Raw genomic sequence first — 18,706 nt, forward strand, 5'->3', positions numbered from 1 at the left:
GAGGGCCTGAGTTTACTGAGAGGGCTTTTTGGCTTTAGCCTTTAGAGGGTTTTTTTGGCTTTTGGTTTGGGCTGTTAGATTTTTTTCCTTTTCTTCAACTTTTTGGTAGGTAACTGGTCTTTGTTAACAGACCTATTTGGGATTAGATTAAATACTGATTGGGTTGGTTTTGATTAGACTGGATTGGGTTGGAATTTTTTGAGATGGTTGTTAGTTATAGGTAAATAGAGGCAGTTTTAGGTAGTAATTATAGGAAGTTATAGAATTAGTATAGACATTAGGAAATTTTCTTTCTTTACCTCATTCCTATATTTCTCTCCTTTACTATATTCATTTTACTCTATTCTTTTACTATTTCTATTTTAATTAAACTAAATTTTTAATTGTTAAAAACTGCTAGAAGTTTTCTTTTCTCTGAATTAAAGGGATAATATTAATTTACAACTCTGCTATATTCTCATTAAAAACTTAAATTATTAAAAACTGCTCTCTTATTTTATCAAAACTCCTAATTTGACACTTACAATGCTCTATCCACTCTGCCACCTAGATGACCAGACCAATTTCTCTTCCAATTATTCTGATAAAGGACATTATTAATCATTTAATCACTCATCCTCTAGCTCCTCATTGGTTGTATATTGTAGCTTACTGACATCCACCATGCACTGCTCCATTGCCCTCTGGAATCACTGTCATCTTTAATTATTTGGAGAATGTTGTATTCCATGCCACCATATGGCAACATCAGAAGATTGCTGGTTTAAAAAATGGACTTTTGTTTTCATGGGAAGTTTGGGGTCATTAAAAGAAATCTGCAGTTAGCTGAAGTCAATCCAGCTGGCTTTTCTCCTGCTGTTCAATTCTGGGTCCAACATATTGTCAATCTACATAATTTATCTCAAACACGCATGATGATAGACATGTTCCAGAGGTTGTTTCTTCAAATCCATGTTGTAATCTGGCAATGGCCATTCTTCATTCCATTGATCTTGCCTGCTTGGATACAGTGATTTGAATGCAGATTTATTCTCAAAAGCTTTGCAGTTCTGAGGCTTGCCATAATTAGCATTTATGTCATGTGCAAATAGGAGCCTCTGGAGGAACTCAGCTCCCCAGATAATATGATCTAAAGGTGATAGGTCCACTTTTCTTGAGAGAGAAAATAATTAGTTGCCATGAATTTTCTAAATACCTTCTATTTTTCTTGGTTGTAGGACTCCTTTCATTTTGATCCTTAAATGACCCTGGGATGATTTTGCTTAGTTTGCTATCTTATCAAACTCAAAAAACCCAAAATGAAACAACACAAAAACAAACCATGAACTTGTTTTACCTTCCATTGTTTCTCTCTGTTTTATGAGGCAATGTCTCCTCCAAATTGTCCTTCATCCTTCTTCATGATATTTTACAAACAAGTCTGTATCCTAACCAGGTGTTGCCTTTGGCACACACATTTTCATTTTCCACTTATTAAGTTACAAAATGTTGCTAAGTAAGGCACTTTCTGGGGTCTTTAATTTCCTTATTGTGGCAATTAACTTACATTTTTTAACTGTCTGGATGAAGTTATTATAATCAGTGAAAATATCATTTCTGTCATCTGTTCCTCATTTTTATTGTCAATTACTTTTTAAGATTGTAGGTCGTTGTTTAAAATGTAAGTCATCCCCTTTTCTTATATTCTTGCATTTTACTAATTCTGATCATAGGTCTGACAAATTGATGGTCTCCTTGGTCACACACAGTTGACCCAGAGCACATCAAAAAGAAATAATTTCCTGGCAACCAGTTGTTATCTGAAGAAACCACTCATGATATATATGTAAAAGACCTTAAGGCATTTATCTTGAATTTACATGCTTTCCCATATATTTCTCCACATTCTTCCCCCCTTCCCCTTACTTAGACTTTGAAATTGGCAGCTATTCAAATATACATTGATTTAATTTCTAGGGCCTTAAATTTCTTTTTAGATTTTCTCCACCATTTTATCTTTAGCAACTGATATTGATGTATAAATTATAATTATTTTCATGGTGAGTTTTCTGCAAATATATTAATACTATAAAACATGATGGCTAAATATTCCTTGTAATAAAGTTTCTTCTTGCCCCTGGGAATATGATACAATTTATTCGTTCAGTGTTTTTCTTTGCCTCTTCAAGAAATATCTTTGATTCATTCTCCAATTTAGTTACAATTTCTATTTCTGTTCATATCAAGAATGTCTCAATTGATAGGATTCAGCTCTTTGTCCATATATCCCCTTGCTGACTACTAGATTAGGATCTCTCAGAGTACTAATATTCAAATTAAAGTGAATAAATAATGTAAGCATTGTGTGAATTTTAGACTCTTCTCCTTTCAAGCATCTCTAGATCATCACTGGAGAAGTAGAAGGGTGCTCCAGAAGACTAAGTGACAAATAATCCATCACCAGATGACAAGTATACTGATACCATGCCTTTCAGTCCTTAGCTAGGTTGGTCTTTGAAAACAAACTTGATCTATTTTCAAGACCATACTTGAAGCTTTTCCATTAATATAGAGCCTTCCCAAATTTGTTCTTCATTTGCATAGCCTTTGTGGACCTAGAGTTATCTCCATGCCATAGGAAGGCATCAGAAGGGGGATAGGTGGGAAGAGTCAAAACAAAGCTACAGAATGGAAAAAACTTTCTATTCCAGTGGTCATAATTCGGATCTTCTTCCAATATAGCCCTGTTCTCTTCCTCCATTCCTACCAGGATTCCTTGTGTCTTTGGTCTCTCCCTCAGCATGTTCAATTGAATTTTCTTAAAAAATTGACTTGAAGTGATTTGACTTGATGTATACTTCCTACTGCTCACCTAAGGAGCCAAAATGGCTAGTTAGGGTGCTGATGATGGTGTTTTAAGGTCCTGAGGATTTCTAACAGTGTTGAGAGGAATGTGTCAATCTTCCATGACACTTGCTATGCCCTTCTATTGTCTATTCCTTACACTATTCTAAACTAGAGGAATTGGAACAATATGAAATAGAAAAAGTACAATAGGAAAAAAATAACCTACCTCAAAAATAAGATCATTTCTCATAAAGGATGGGTAAAGCTTCTTTCCTTGCTGAAGCATTCATATTTTACTTTTTAAAATAAGATATTCTGGATGCCAAACATCTTTTAGGCAAAATGAATAAGAAATACTCTCTCCTATTAAGAACTGCATATGTTTAGAAATTCATAGATTACTTCAAGGGTTCTTAAACCACAGTCCATGAATTTACTTTTATTTGAGTATTTCGATAACTATACTTCGATACAATTGGTTTCCTTTGTTTTCTTATGTATTTTATATGTTTTAAAACAGCATCCTAATAAGTGGTTCAAAGCATTCATCAGACTGCTAAAGGAGTAATAACACAGAAATGGTTATGAACCCATAGATTATTGGAATGGGAAAAAGCAGAGCAGGCATTCAAACGGAGGCCAGATGATCGCTCATTGGGGATGCTAAAGGAAATCTCTTTTCCTCTTTCGGTTGGAATAGATAAAGCTGCTGAAATTCCTTTCAATTTGAAACTGCTGTAACTCTCTGAAATCATATCTGAAACGTTTATTTTACAGATGAAGAACTGAGGTCCAATGAGTTAAAGTTATTCCCCCAAAATCGCATACCTAGTTAGTCCCCAAACCTAAACTCAAATTCAGCTGTGCTGATTCCTGGTCAATTGGAGCATATGGCGACCTTTATATGGGATATGCCAAAGTTTTAAACTTCAACAAGGTATTAAAGTCTACATGCCATAGCATAGATGTTACTGAAATAAATGAACAGATGTCTTCATGGTCAATGGATTTCAGAGAAAAATCAGAGTGGCAATGTTTTGAGTTAATCATGACCAAGATCGCCTTATAACGACACAAAATGATCTTATTCTATTTCACCCAATAAACAAGCATTTTCTAGAAATCCCAGATCTTTTGCCTTTCCTCTGGTTGGCAGGAAACATGATCAGCTAAAGAATTTATTAGGTGATTATAATTTTTAAATGTTATGTGCATGGAACCTAATAGAGAATAGAGCAATGTTTCAAATGAAATTCTGGACTCATTTTCATGAATATCATTCTTTGCATTTGACCATTACATTAATATTCCAACTTACAAAACTTAAATGTATTTATACATAGAATTAATAGGAAAATATTAATGATAATAGCAACTCAAACTTATAAATTAAGGCTCCCCAAATGTTTTATACGTGTTATCTCATTTGATCCTTACATCGACCTTATGATGTAGGTGCTATTACTTTTTCCATTTTAGAGTTGCAGAAATTGAGGTCCAGAGAAATTATTTGCCCCATCTCAGACAAAAAACAGTCAATAATATGCTCCCTCATAACATGTATGCAAAAGATCTATGATTTCATCGGCATCCCAGGATGGAAGACTCTCCCTCAACACAAATGATAATTTCTCTAAGATCTAATAGAGATGTTCTTAGGAAGTGATTGAGGTACTTGGAGATTTCATGATTTGCCAAAGGTCTCACAGTTATTCAAAACTAAGTTTCCTTGACTCCAAACCCTTGACAATAATCCGTACCACCTCCTATAGTCTACCAAGTCTCTATTATTTTAGCAGCTATTTATTGGAGACTCATAATAGGCATTTCTAAGAATGATAAATGGGCTGATTTTATGGGCAGCTCCCAACAATTCCTTTAGAAAGAATATCCTTTGAGATCTCATGGAAAGAGAATGTTTCTGTATGCTCATAGTGAATCTGATTCTGGCAGGCAGAAATTATTTGCAATTGACCTTTTTATTTCTTCTCCCTACAGAAGATCAGGAAATAGACAAGTATTTCCATTTGGGAAAGGTTAAAAATATAAATGTGTATGCCTTGTGCAACTTGACCGTATTTTAGACATGTTTACCATATGAAACCCAAATACTCAGGACAAATCCAATTCTGCTAAGTTTATACATGGTAATTTCATGCAATGTTAACACAGAGACAAGTATAAAATGGAATAGTACAAGTGGATTTAAATTTTAGAGCTCACCAGCACAAAGGTTTCCATGGTGATATGGACAGGAAAAGTCATCCATTTCACAGTATTTTCCATATACTTTTCCAAGTTTAGTTTTGTGGCAGAAACATTTCCCACATATGCAAACACCTTGACCGCTGCAGACCGGCTGGTTCTGTTGTGCCTTACAACTGTCCAGAGGGAATTTGGCTTCATCAAAATGACATTTGTCACCCTCACATTGGGAGCAAGTAGGACCTAAGAGAGTTTCATCTACACATTTCCGTTTCCCATCACCACACTGGCAGCTACAGTTCCTATAAATGTGGACTTTAGTACTTTCATTGAAACCAATGGGCTTGATGATGGCATAGCTTTCCCCATAAGCTCCATCACATCCATCCATGGTCATGGTGACATTGAACAGAACCTGGTGGGGAAAAAAAAGGTACAGTGATATTTACATGTGCCAGTCATCTCTCCTCCCAAGAATATATTATCTTCCAGCCAAATTGGATGGGGAAAGCACATGGGCTCATTTTGACATATTTAACAAGTCAATAAGCATGACTTATGCACCTACTATGTTTCAGACACTGTGATACGGACTGGGAATATATATGAAGGCAAAACATGCCCTCAAGGAGCCTACAGTTTAATGGGCTAGGAAACAGCCCCAATTGCCTATTAGTGGTCTCAGATTGGATGTCCCATCTTAAACTCAATATGTCCAAACCTGAACTCTATATCTTTCCCCCCAAAACTTCCCTCTTCAAAATATTGCTAATATTGTTGAGGGCACCACCATCCTTTAGTCACACAGGTTTGCAACTTATGTGTCATCCTTGATTCCTTATTCTTTCACTCCCCTTTATCCTATCTGTTGTTGCCTCTTTTTAATGATCCCTTTATCACATCTCTAGTAAATACCCCTTTCTCTCCTTTGACACTGCTAGCTTGGAGCAGGCCCTCATCTTGTCGCACCTGGACTATTGCAATAGCCTACTGGTGATTAAGCTTTTTCCCACTCCAGTCCACCCTCCATTTAGCTGTCTAATTAATCTTCATAAAGCCTGGATCAGATAATGCTATCCCTCTACCTCAATAAAGTCCAGAGAATCTCGAAAGCTTCTAAGATCAAATGCCTCTTCCTACCTTTACTGTCCTCTTATATCTCCGATTCCCCACTTCCCTCATCCCATACCCACTATACACTTTTCAATCTAAGACCCTGGCTTCCTTGCAACTGTTCCTCACGGAAGACCTTCCATCTCTAGATTCCAGGCATTTGCTCTCCCTCTTTATCTCCATCTCCTGGCTTTCCTGACTTACTTCAAGTCTAAATTTAAAATCCCAACTTTTATCAAAAAGCCTTTGCCAGCCCTTTCTCATATGAGTGCCTCCCCCCAATGATGATGATCTCCAATTTTTCCTGTATATAGCTTTTTTTTTTTGCATTATTGCTTTATGTTGTCTCAATTACGCTGAGCTGGTCTTTGTCTTTCTTTGAATACACAATACTTAGTGCTGTACTTGACTTATAGTAGATGTTTAGATAATTGTTGACTCATCAGTTATAAACAAAATAGATAGAGAATAAAGCTGAGGTCTCTACAGAAGGAAGGAGATGCTATTTTTAAAGGGGATCCAGAGAGGAATCTTGCAGAAATGAATATTTTATCTCACATGAAGGAAGCCAGGGAAGGTCAGAGATGAAGATGAGGAGGGAGAAAAAAATAAGGCATGGGGGACAATCAGTGAAAAGTCTTGGAATATAGAAATGGAATGTTTTGTTGGGAGGAATAAGCAAGGAAGCCAGCATCACTGAATTAAAGAGTCCATGGAAGGCTAAGAGATATATTGAGGCTGAAATGAAGTAAGGGGAAGGATAGGAAAGGCTTTAAAAGCCTAACGTGGAATTTATATTTGATCCTGGAGGTGATAGGGAGTCATTGCAATATACTGAATGGGGCAGAAGAGTGACATTGTCAAATGTTTGTTTTAGGAAAAGTCAATTTGACAGCTGAGTGTAAGATGTCCTGGAATGAGAGATATGTGAGGCTGGGAGACCAACCAGCATACGACACAATAGACCAAGGTATGAGATGATGGGAGCATGAGGATAGTGGCTGTAGCAGAGGAGAGAAGGAGCATACATACAGGAGAAAACTTTTGAAGGTCAAATGAACAAGACTTGGCAACACAGATATTGGAGGTGAGAGAGCATGAGGTGAGGAAGGGAATATATATTTATTAAACTCCTACAATAAGCAAGACTTGAGCACTTGAGAGCTCAACAAGTTTTGTCTCATTTGGTCCTCCCAACAGCCCTGGGAGGTAGGTGCTGTTAATATCTCCATTTTGTGGAATTGAGGAAAACTGAGGTAGACAGAGTTTAAATCACACAATTCTTTAGTGCCTGTCTGGATTTGAGTCCAAGTCTTCTGGACTGTAAGCCCAGTGCTTTATCAACTATGCTACCTAGAGTGAGGTGATAAGGAAGACTCAGGTGAATAGGGAGAACAGGTGGAGGCCTTGACAGTAGTAAGACTGTGAGGAAGAAGGGAGGGTTGAAGAGTAGAAGATAATGAATTTTATCATGGATATGTTTAGTTTAATATGTCTACAAGACATTCAACTTGAACTGTAGTAGATATGAGATTGAAGGTCAGGAGAGAAGTCAGGACTGGATAATTGGATCTAAGAATCACTGGCTCTTCTCAATTCTAAATCTTTGATTCTATGATTATATATTGAGAGTGAGGGAGAAGAGATGTCCAGTCTGCATGCTTCAGTGGCTAACACAAAATATCCAATAATCTAGAGCTATCAAGCAGGTAAATGATGCAATGGATAGAACTTTGGATTCTGGCCTTACACACTCACTGTCTCTGTGATCCTGGAATATTTCCTCATCTGTCCAATGATCTGGAGGAGGAAATGAGAATCCACTCCAGTATCTTTGCCAAGAAAACTCAAATAGGATCATGAAAAGTTGGACATGACTGAAACAACTGAATAACAAATGAGCAATTTTAGGGTTCAGAGGACCAGATTTGAACAAACTTAGAACTTCTGACATCATCTGTTCTATCTAACCTTCTTCTTTTGTAGATGAGAAAATTGAGGAACAGAGAAGTTGTGACTTTTTTTTCTCTAAGTCCCACAAGGAGCGAGTGACAGAGTCAGGTGTAGAGCCAGATCCTCTCATGACAAATCTTTTGCTCTTCCCACATGTTACCTCTTTAGTTGAAAAGGATGGCAGAGACTATTTAGTATGGATTGTCTTGGTCAGAGCCCTAACAAGGTCTCCTGAAGATGTTGGGTGAATGAAGTTCCCACTACCTCCATTAGACTTTTGAACAGTTTTAATTGTTAGGAAATTTTTTCTTATCTCATGATTAGAGAAAGGCTAGGTCCACTCAGAAAGGTTGATGTAAAGATCTGCCCCCATAATCCTATAGGTGGAATGAGGAGGAATTAAGAAGGCAATGAATGCCCTGTTGTAGTGTCAGCCAATTCTACACACATCTTGAGTTCATGGATTCCCTGAAGGAAGAATCACCCTATGTTCCATCAGGGTGGAACAGGAATCCCATCCACGTGGGAGACTCAGTGCAGAAAGTCTTTCCACTGATTTAGAACAGAACCTCCTTCATAATTTAGGGTTCAGAGAATTTTCTGGGGCAATGAGTGTTTTAGTGGCCTGGACTTGGTCATGTGATTGGGCTGCACCAGAGGTAAGGCTTCCTTGCTCCAAGGTTGGCTTGCTTAATTCAGAAGACCTGGGTTCATATGGGACATCACCTCTAGTCATTACTACCTTTGTGACTTTGGGTTGGTTACTTAAACTCCCCCAGCTTCAGTTTATTCCTCTATAAAATGATGAGGTTAGATTCTATGGCCTCCAAAGTTCCTTTCAGTTTGAAATGAGGCTCCTTTAATTGCCACCCATAATTCCTATTACTACACTGGTGTAACAGATTATAAATATATGATTGGTTCCCTCCTGTCGCAGTTTGAAACTGGGTGAGGACTGCTGCTTTGTCATGTCAACGCTTTTGATGATTCATGAAATTCAGCAAAAGACCTCCAGGACTGTCAGTGATCCAGCTCACCCCATGTAGTGCCCTGACCTTGGGCACTGCCCTATTGCTTGTGTTTAAGGTAACATCCCATGCAATCAAGTACGGCACCTGGCACAGGAGGCACCAAATATATCTGCTAGTCTTCCCTCTGAGAGCTCCTCCCATTTATCCTTCATAGGTTTCACATGTGTAGAGGATTGCAGGTGGGCACCCATTAGGATGGGAGCTCCTTGAAGGTAGGGATTGTGCTTTTTTTGTTTCTTCAGTCCTTAGCATAGTGCTGGGTACAAAGCAGGTTTTTAATAAATGCTTATTCATGATATCCTATTCACTTCCCAAATCCGCCAATACAATAATCCATAAAACCAAGAAATCATGGAAAGAGTGACTTCCTAGAATGCTTCTGTCTGAACTCTGTTTAAAAAAGATGAAGATGAGGGAGCGAAACAACAAAAATCATAGGATCAATCGCACTATCTTTTGTTTTCATAGCACTCTGGGGTTTCTCCTAGCAATCCTCTGAAGGAGCTGTCCAAGTGTCAACAACATAATAGTGCTGATGAGGTAGGATGGCGGGGAAAAAATGGGCTGAAGGAGATGTTTGTCATCAGAGCACTGGGCTAAAGTTTCAGTTCTGGGAATTAACCTTGGTGAGTTTGGGGAAGTCACTTCACCTCCTTGGGCCACCTCTTCTTCTTCTTTAATATGAAGTGGGTGGACTGGTGACTTCTGATGTCCCATCCTAGCTCTCAGTTCTCTGAGCATCAGAGATGTGGAATGACTTGTCTGTGGGCACAGCGCTGGTATACATGCAAGCTGGGATTTGAACCAAGGCCCCCTGGCTCGGAGCCCAGGGCTTTCTCTGCTCAGGATTCAGTGCTCGCCTGGGTAAAATGCAGGGTCACGGATTATTTGGCACATTGCATTGCTTCCACAGGCTAATGTGGAGGGCTGCTCCCCTGTGGCTTTCCCAGTTGGCTGACCAAGATGCTCTAACAGACGTTCGTTCTGTTCTTTTTCCCAGAGGCCTGAGAGGAAGGCTAAAACCCCCCACTTCCTCCTCCAGTTTGTGCCAGCTTGGGGAGAAATCTCAACTCTTTCTTCAATCAGGAGCCAAAATGAATGGCTTCTCTGAGACTCTTTGCCACATTAAGCTTTGTTTCTAACTTTAAATGTTAGAGAAGCTGTTCTGGGAGTCCAGAACACCTCCCTCTTTCACCTCTGAGGCTCCCAGGTAGTGTGTGGGGAGAGGCAAGCTCTCTGAATGGCTTCATCCCCTTGAGGGCATTGCTACGCTTACAGAGGAGCATTTGGGGTTGGCATGAACCAGGCATCCAGTTATGGCCCTATTGCTTTTCTTGTCAGTCTCCTCTTTTTGGCTGTCTTGTGTGGCCTCCATTATTGGCTTACCCTAAAACTTTCAGAGGCTTGAACTCTTCTGGAAAGTGAAAAATCCTCTTGGCTGGTCCAGCCTCCAACGCAACTAAGACATACACATTTTTCTTCTAGTCTTTCTTCTTGGTCCACAGGCATTATATTTCATCAAAGATATCCAATCTAAGCCTATTCTATTTAAAATGTGTTAGGTTGATGTAGGCAGTATTTTTGATTCTCCTTTTAAAAATCAACAGTTTGATGTTGCATTAAAAAAAGTTGTATTTCTTTTCACGTACATGAATCCTAAGGATTAACAGATGTGTGGGGGCACAAGAAGGTTTGTAGCAGAAGGTACTGCCAACATTAATAGGAAAGCCTAACTAAAGGGTTTACGTAATGAAGAGGTCATATGAGTTTTCCCGAGAGTAATACTGTTTGTACTACTCAGTTAAAGGAGAAAGAGAAAAAGAATTAGACAAAGAAGAGGAAGAATGTGAGAACTAAGTAAGGAAAAGGAGCCTGCCAAGACTCAACTATTGAAAGGAAGGCGTACTTCTAAGAGATTAACCCTTCCTGAGCAAGTGCATTTCCAGAAATACTTAATCCGGATCCTGCTTGCTCATCTCCCCTTGTAAGTTTATGGCAACAAACGTATGGACCGTTAAATCTGAATGAAAACTAAGAGATGAACCCAAAACAACCTGCTTTTTCATTTTACAAAGGATGCAGTTGAGGTCAAAGGAGAGAAAAGGACTTCCTCAGAATCACGTGAGTTTGAAGGTGGAATCTCCCAGGTCCTGCCTTTTAAAAGCAATCTATTGGTTCAGCAAATAAAAACCAGTAAGAACCATAAAATTGCAATAATTCATTTGTTAAAATATTATTTGATGGAACTTTGAATGGTTTCTGACCCCTGAAGATCAGGTAATCCATAGAGAAATTTTAAAAAGTCTAAATTTCATTCTAATGAAGTCCTGATGCACCCTCTGGAAAGAAAGGCAGTGATAGTAAAATTTCACCAGAAATTTACAAAATTTTGTGAATATACTACAAGATGTCAGTGCCACGATTTCACAATTTAGGAGATTTTATTATCGAAGCACTGAAAAGCATCATTTTTGCAAAGTACCTCTTTCAAAATGTTGCATCCTATACTATTATATAGAATTAGGTTTTAACTTTTAAATTTGTGTGTATGCGATTTTCTAAAGAATCTATTTTATGGGCTTCAGTTTTTGTTTTCTTTGGATTTTTTAAACTTTTGTTTAAAAATCATGTTATGATAGAATGGTTTTAGGGCTGGAAACACCTTCTAAATCATTAAGTACTATAACGTTTCATTTTATTGACTGAGAATGAGGCCACAGAGTTCTGGTAACTTAGCAATGGTGATCCAGGTATGGAGAGGGCAGAGAAAGTGGCAGAAGCCAAGTCTTGCCTCTCATCCTGCTGTTGTCCCTTTCTTTGCCTGATTCAATTTCATATGAATCTTAGTTTAACTTTTTTTTCCTTTCCTCTAAATCATTGTTCCACAGATCTATGTGGGGAGGCTGGGGCCAGTGCTATTAATTAAAAAAAAAGTTTTTAGAACCCAGATGTTTTCCTATATGATTTCCCTCTAATTCTTCATATCTTCTTGCTCCCAGCTCTATCTCCTGAGATTTGACCTTATCTACTAGAATTTTCAGAGCTGAAAATAGCAAAAAGACATGAATAATGGAATCAGTAAATCACAGACACAGAGTTTGGAGCTGGAAGGAACCATGGACACAACCTAGTCCAATTCAAGAGAATGTAAGCTTTACTTAAGAGTTGGAACATCTATATTTTGCACTTAGTGAACTGCTTCACTTAAAGGCAGATCTTTCATTTTGTGGATGAGGAAACTAAAGTCTAAAAAAGGAAAATGACTTCCTCAAGTTCATACAAAGCACAAGTAATAGAGTTGAGATCTGAACCCAGGTTTCCTCCAATTCCAGCAAATTCCTTACTGCACTACTCATCAAAACACATTAAAGTCCTAAATTGTCTCAGTGAAACTGGAGGCTAGAAAGGCTACAAATTTGCACCAAGAGTTTTAGTTTTGGAGAACACATCCATGTTAGAAGGGAATTTTCATAGTAACCCAAGGAAAGAACTTTGGAAATTCAATAAGATCCCATTATGAAACTCCAACAGAAGAACTCTCTCGAAAACAATGTGCTTTACAAATCCTACAAATTTCAGCAGTTTTCCACCTAATTTACTTTGTAAGAAAAGGTGCCAAATAATTGAGTTGTTAGGAAATAAGATTAGATTGGGTTAAGGGACATAATTGTGTAGTAGAAAGTGTGCTGGAGCAGGCACCAATGATCTGAGTCCAGCTCCCAACTTTGTGGCTGGCTAGCCATATGACGAGGAGGATATCAAGTCAACCCACATTTATAAAGCACTTTGGATGGACCTCCCAGGCCCTGTACTAAGCAGTGGGAGAACGTGAGCATTTCTCCAGGCCTCAGTTTCCCCTTGGGTGCAATGAGGACAAATAATTAGAACAGACCCCTTCTAACTTGGATGTTCTCTAACTGAGTTCTCTAGAGAGGCTGTGAGGGGAAGGTCCCAAAGTCTACATACTTCATTGTTGCTGGTCACATTTCTGCATCCTTCCATCCCTGTATGTCTGCTCCCATCAGGACAGATGGCTGTGATGGTAAAATGGACTCCTTGTATTGGATTCTCCACCTGAACTCTCACTTCGGAAATCAGTTTCTGCAAAGGACAACACCTTCAATTACAGGACACCCAGAGTCCCAACGAGAAGTGATGAGTCAGAGTCGAGCACGTTCAAAGCATGCTTGACTTCATGGTTCTAGTACAATCAAAGAAAGACTGTCTGCAACAAAGGAATGAATAAAGGCATTGTTTTCATCACAGAGACCCAATTATAGTTCAAATGCATAAAGGGCAAACTAGCCATTTCAGAGAAAAGGATTTCGATACCCCCATTTTGGTTGCTGTTTCCATCCCCCTCCCCCCACCAAATCTGTATGCTTTGCAATAGTTCAGAATGTTTTGGTAGGTCTGGGTGTTCCCCAGATGAGCATTGTTTCTTAATGTGAATGCTCTCCTTTCATAATATGGCTCCAATAAAACAGTGGGGAGCCCATCCATCATCATGGAGGGGAGAGAGGCTTGACAGCTGGAAGTCTGGAGCCCACAGCTGCAAAAGAAAACATTTCACTTTCATAGACTTGAGGACTGTAGAAAAGCTCATGGATTTTATTGATAGATTTGAAAAGAAACTTGCCTTGTTGGGTCCATTTCTACTTGTTGCTGCCTCAAGAAAGAGATGTCTGAGCTTTCTTCCACTGTTTTTTTCGCCTAAATAATTGAAGAAAGGGTCTAGAGACTGCCAGGGATTTGCGAAAACCTCTGGCGCCTACCATTGACTGCCATGTTTGTCTAAGCTTCCCACCATGGCAAGGCCTCTGACAGAGTCAGAAAAGAACTTCTAAAATAAGAGCATTTTCTCTTATACTACTGATATCAGTGCCAATGGATTCTAAGGACCTTTGTAGAGCACAAGCCAATACTACCCTGGGTCTATAACTGGGGGAATAGCTTAAACCTTAAGTTCTAAACACAGGAACCAAGGAAAACAAATCAGAGGGGAAACTGAAGAAGAGTCAAGAAAGGAGATAAGAGAGGTAAGAAATCTCAAACAATTTCCCCAGAGGAGAAAGGTCAAAATGTTAAGAGTGTCATGAGTAGTGAATAAATCCTACAACTTGGAATCAGGGTGAACTGAGTTTGAATTCTGCTGAAGAGAATCACTAGATATATCACCATTATTGGATTATTTAACTTCTCTGCCTCAGTTTCCTTATCTGTAAAATGAGAGATTGGATTAAAAAGCCTTTAAGGACCCTCCTCACTCTAAATCTATGAGTCTGTACTGAAAAATACCCCAGAATGCAGAGAATATCCTTTCTGACTGAGTCATTTTTCAGATGGGGAAACCAAGGTCCAAAAAAGTAGGTAAGTTTCCTATAAAGACATGTCTATGAAGGAACAGCTCCAAAAAGTGTGTAGAATATTGCTTAATAAATATTATTGATCCTAATAAAATTCTGGGAGTAAACTTTAGAACAAAGCAAACTCCTTTCTCTTCCCCAACATTTCCATGGTAAAACAAACAATCTTTGAGTTAGAGCATTGTTTAAACAGATACTTCATTTCTAATATTTAAGCATATAAAGCAATGGTTTAAATGAATGAATGAATGGCTACTGGTATACTCAACCAGTTCCTCTTATGGGTGATCAGGCATCCTGAGAAGAAATGTCAACTTGAGCAGTTTTCTTGGCCTCCAATGACCATGATTGGCTTCTCAGAACAATTTGGACTTGATAAATCAAGGAATTTTAGAGGATAGAGTGGAGGAATGCCTCCCAGATTCAGAATTTGGAAGTTAACAATGACTCTATAACCAATTTCCTTTTTTACACTGAGAGTGCTATATCACCCAATTTAGAGTGGAGAAAATTGTCTTATGGTCAATGAATCTCAATTTAGGAAAGGATATCAGAGAATGCCAAGTCAACCAGTACTTGAGCCAGAATCCATAAATGACACATCAAGCAGTAATCATCCAGGCTTTGACTGAAGACCTCTTCTATTCCTCCTGGTACTCCATTCCACTTTTACATATACTAAATATGCCTCTTTGTAACATTCTCTCTTCACCCCCATTCCTTTTCTAGTTCAAACCTGAAGGGTAAAGCAGATAAGACTAATCCCCCTTCCATAGGAGAGCTCTTCCTACACCTGATCACAGCTCTTCCATCCCTACTGAGTCTTTTCGTCCCCATGTTAAACATTTCCATGTCCTTAAAAATTGGTCTATGAAATTAACTCAAAGACCCTTTACTATATTTTTTGTGCCTTCTCCAGCTACTCTATCTTTTACCCACAATGCTTTTAAACTCTGCCTTCTCCCATCCCCCAAACCTAGTACAATGCACTAAATATCATCTGACTAGGGCAGAACATAGAAGTATTGCCACATTCCTTATCCTGTACACTCAAGTACTTTTAATTCAGTCTACGATAACAAGAGCTTCTTCACTAACAAAGTATATTCTAAAAGAGGATAACGGAGTTTTTCATTAAACAATTTGTTCTCATTCAGCAAATATCTGTTGAATCACCTCCTTTATGCTCAGAGGAACTTTGTCATAGACTAGGACAGCATAAGCCCAATGTAATTTTCAAGAGCCTTTACAGAATAGAGACATGGACTTAAAGAAAGTGATGTCCCAGTTCTATAGTGTAGTCTGCACTGGGCTTTGTTGGTGATGAATAACACGATTCTTCTCTCATGATGTATGTTCATGTGACTCATGAGCAATCATGACCACATCTTCATCCTAGGACAGATGAAGTCTGTTACATTAGATTGCAAAGCTGAGATTCATGAAGGTCCGAGCGAATGAGGAGAATGGGCCAAATCCAATAAGGTGACATTTCATCGAGGTAAATGCAAAGTCTCATTCATATGTGGCTTCAAAAAATCTACTTCATGAGTTCAAGATGGAGGACACACAGAGTGAGAGGAAAATGTGCCTGGGCAATAGCTATGGGCATTAGGAGCCTGAGAGCTCTCTTGGAGTGAGTTATCAATAGAATATAGTGTCCACCAAAGTCCCAAATCACCCACATTAGGTGGCCAATAATTAAGGCACAATTTCCAAATCTAGGGAAGTGATGTTCCTGCCATACACTGCTCTGGGCAGACCTTTTCTAGATGGATTCAGTGTTGGGTGGCCCAGTTTTGGAAAACCATTAACAAGCTAGAGGAGGATCACCAGGTTGGTGAAGGAACTTGACTAAATGTTCTATGAGAATCAATGGGAGAATCTGAAAAATTTGAGCTCAAAGAAGGGCAGAATGGTTCCTTATGTCATCCAGGATCAACTAGAAAATCCTCTGTCTTTTTAACCCCTCCACTGCCTACCTTTCAAGTACCTCTTACTTCGCTCTACATCCTTTGTAGACCTAGTGACACTCACCTCCTTGCTGTTCCTTGTACTCCTTGTGAATTTGGACATTTTCTCCAGCTGTCCCCCATGCCTGGAATTCTCTTTCTCCTCATCTCCAACTCCTTTAAGTCTCAACTAAAGTTTAACCTTTTACAAGAAGCCATTTGTGGTTCTCCTTAATACTCTCTTGGATTAGCTCTCATTTATCCTATATGTACACTGTAATGTGCATGTTGTCTCCTCCATTGGATGAAGAGGACAAAGATCATTTTTGCCTTTCTCTGTATCATCAGAGCTTAGCACAGTGATTAGAACCCAGAAGGTGCTTCATAATTATTTGCTAATATTATATGAGAACTGTTTTCAGGTACTTGGGGGCTATCACTGTCATTGTGAGAATACACATTCTTTGAGAGTAGAGCCTCTTTCATGCATAATATTCTTAGGCCCTTTCAATTCTTGTTTGATTAGGGAAATAGGTCAGACTTAGAGACCTCCCAGAGAGGACAGAGTGAGGAGCAATGGTTAGAGGTATCAAAGGGCAATTTTAGTCTTGCTAGGACAACTTTCCTTCCATTTCCAGACATCAAAAAATGGAATGTGCTGCTTTAGGAGGAAAGAAGCTTCTCCTCCCCAGAGATCTGAAAGTCAAAGATGGATGAGCTCTTCAGAGGTATAGTGCAGAAACATCAGTGGTTAATGGTTCAGAGTCAACATGGAATTAAAATGAAAATAAGAATATTCCCAGTGCATTTTCAGGCTTGAGAATGATCAAATTTGAAACCCTCAAACAAGAAGAACACTTGGGCCTGGCAACATACCTTATAGGCATCCACTACCAGGTTGTTGAGATTTGCTGCTTTTGATTCAATTTGGCCGGCCACAGTGCCAGGCAAGAGAGGCAGGAGATCCTGAAACAACACAGGAATATACATGACTATAGGACAGCAATCCAGGATAGGTTCCTGAGCATTTGTTGGACATTTCCTTGGTGGTTGGTACTGGGTTAAGTAGAGATCTGTGCAGAGAAATGGCTACCTTCTCCAAGGGCAACTCATGTAGACTCCATTTGGAAAGGAGAAAATGGTGCCACATTCCTAAACTAAACTTTGTCCTTGACACACCTCTGAGATCTGCCTTTTGTCAGCCTCGATTTGTTCTAGGCTTCAGTTTCCCCAGCTATAAAATGAAGGGCTTGGCCTAGATGGCCCCTAGGTTCCCAGAGAAGTGAAAATCACTTTTTACACACTTACTAGGTATAGTAATCAGTGAGAAAAGGAATACTTTTTGTCCACCTAACCGAGAGATTCTGTCCATTGTTTTGTACACAGCTAGTAACCTCTTGACCTGAAGATCTAAGAAGGAAAATATCATGGAAGGTGGAGTGAGTGAGTGTGTGTGTGTGTGTGTGTGTGTGTGTGTGTGTGTGTGTGTGTGTGTGTGTAATGACATCAGATGCTTCTGAGTGCATGGAGAATAGGCACATTGTTCACTCATGGCTGGAGTGGGAGGTTGGACAAGGTGCTCAGGAAGAAGGCAGAGTTCAGGGTGTTTCTGTCTCATTCTTTGTATCCTGATGCCTTCTTCCCCAAAACACTGGATAAGTCATTCAATATCATCTGGATGTTCACTATTTTTTCTGTTCTGATAGAGACAGATACTGTCTCCTTGAGGGAGCACTAGTTAAAATTTGAAAGAAGGCATTAGATATGGGGGAAATGTCTCAGGGTTATCTCTCAAGCCTGCTTCCTGATTTTGGAGCTGAGCATCAGTAAGTTAGCTCAAGGTCACAGAGGTAATATGTAGAACCAAGTTTTAAAAATGGCTCTTCTGATTTCAAATCTAGTGCTGTTTTCAATATAAAACCCTCACTTAAACTTCTGAAGTACCCTTTCAGAGCTGTTCTCTCTGAGCTCTCCACCCCAGTTTGGAATTTCTTCAGGCTGTCCAAATTGTTTTCAGGTCCATCTTTGGGCATAGAATACTGATGAAGCAGAATTAACCTGGGGCATGATTCTAGTGGAACTTGGTTTCATTTCATTCCCTCCAATATCTTCCTGAAAAATAAGTTTGAACTTTTAAGATAGATCATAATTAATCTTGCCAGATTAAAAATGAACCAGGTCAAGTCTATCTCCTTAGCATTAACTTTTGGAGTCTCCAATTTTAGATGGTTTAGATAAAAAATGGCAAGGATTGGGCACA

The 18,706-nt window shown here is 39.0% G+C and overlaps 1 protein-coding gene across 3 annotated transcripts in view; it reads right to left on the minus strand.

Annotated features, from left to right (window-relative positions):
- ITGB8 (integrin subunit beta 8) overlaps positions 1-18,706 on the minus strand; it is a 109,641-nt gene that overhangs the window by 16,351 nt on the left and 74,584 nt on the right. For all 3 annotated transcript variants that reach the window (XM_056800527.1, XM_007505392.2, XM_007505393.2), the window contains exons 8-10: positions 17,323-17,412; positions 13,095-13,229; positions 5,050-5,446 (exon numbers count right to left, since the gene is read on the minus strand). In XM_056800527.1, coding sequence (XP_056656505.1) covers positions 5,050-5,446; positions 13,095-13,229; positions 17,323-17,412 — 622 coding nt within the window. The remainder of the gene's footprint in view (positions 1-5,049; positions 5,447-13,094; positions 13,230-17,322; positions 17,413-18,706) is intronic.

This window comes from Monodelphis domestica, chromosome 5, assembly GCF_027887165.1.
Source record: "Monodelphis domestica isolate mMonDom1 chromosome 5, mMonDom1.pri, whole genome shotgun sequence".
NCBI classification, from domain to species: domain Eukaryota; kingdom Metazoa; phylum Chordata; class Mammalia; order Didelphimorphia; family Didelphidae; genus Monodelphis; species Monodelphis domestica.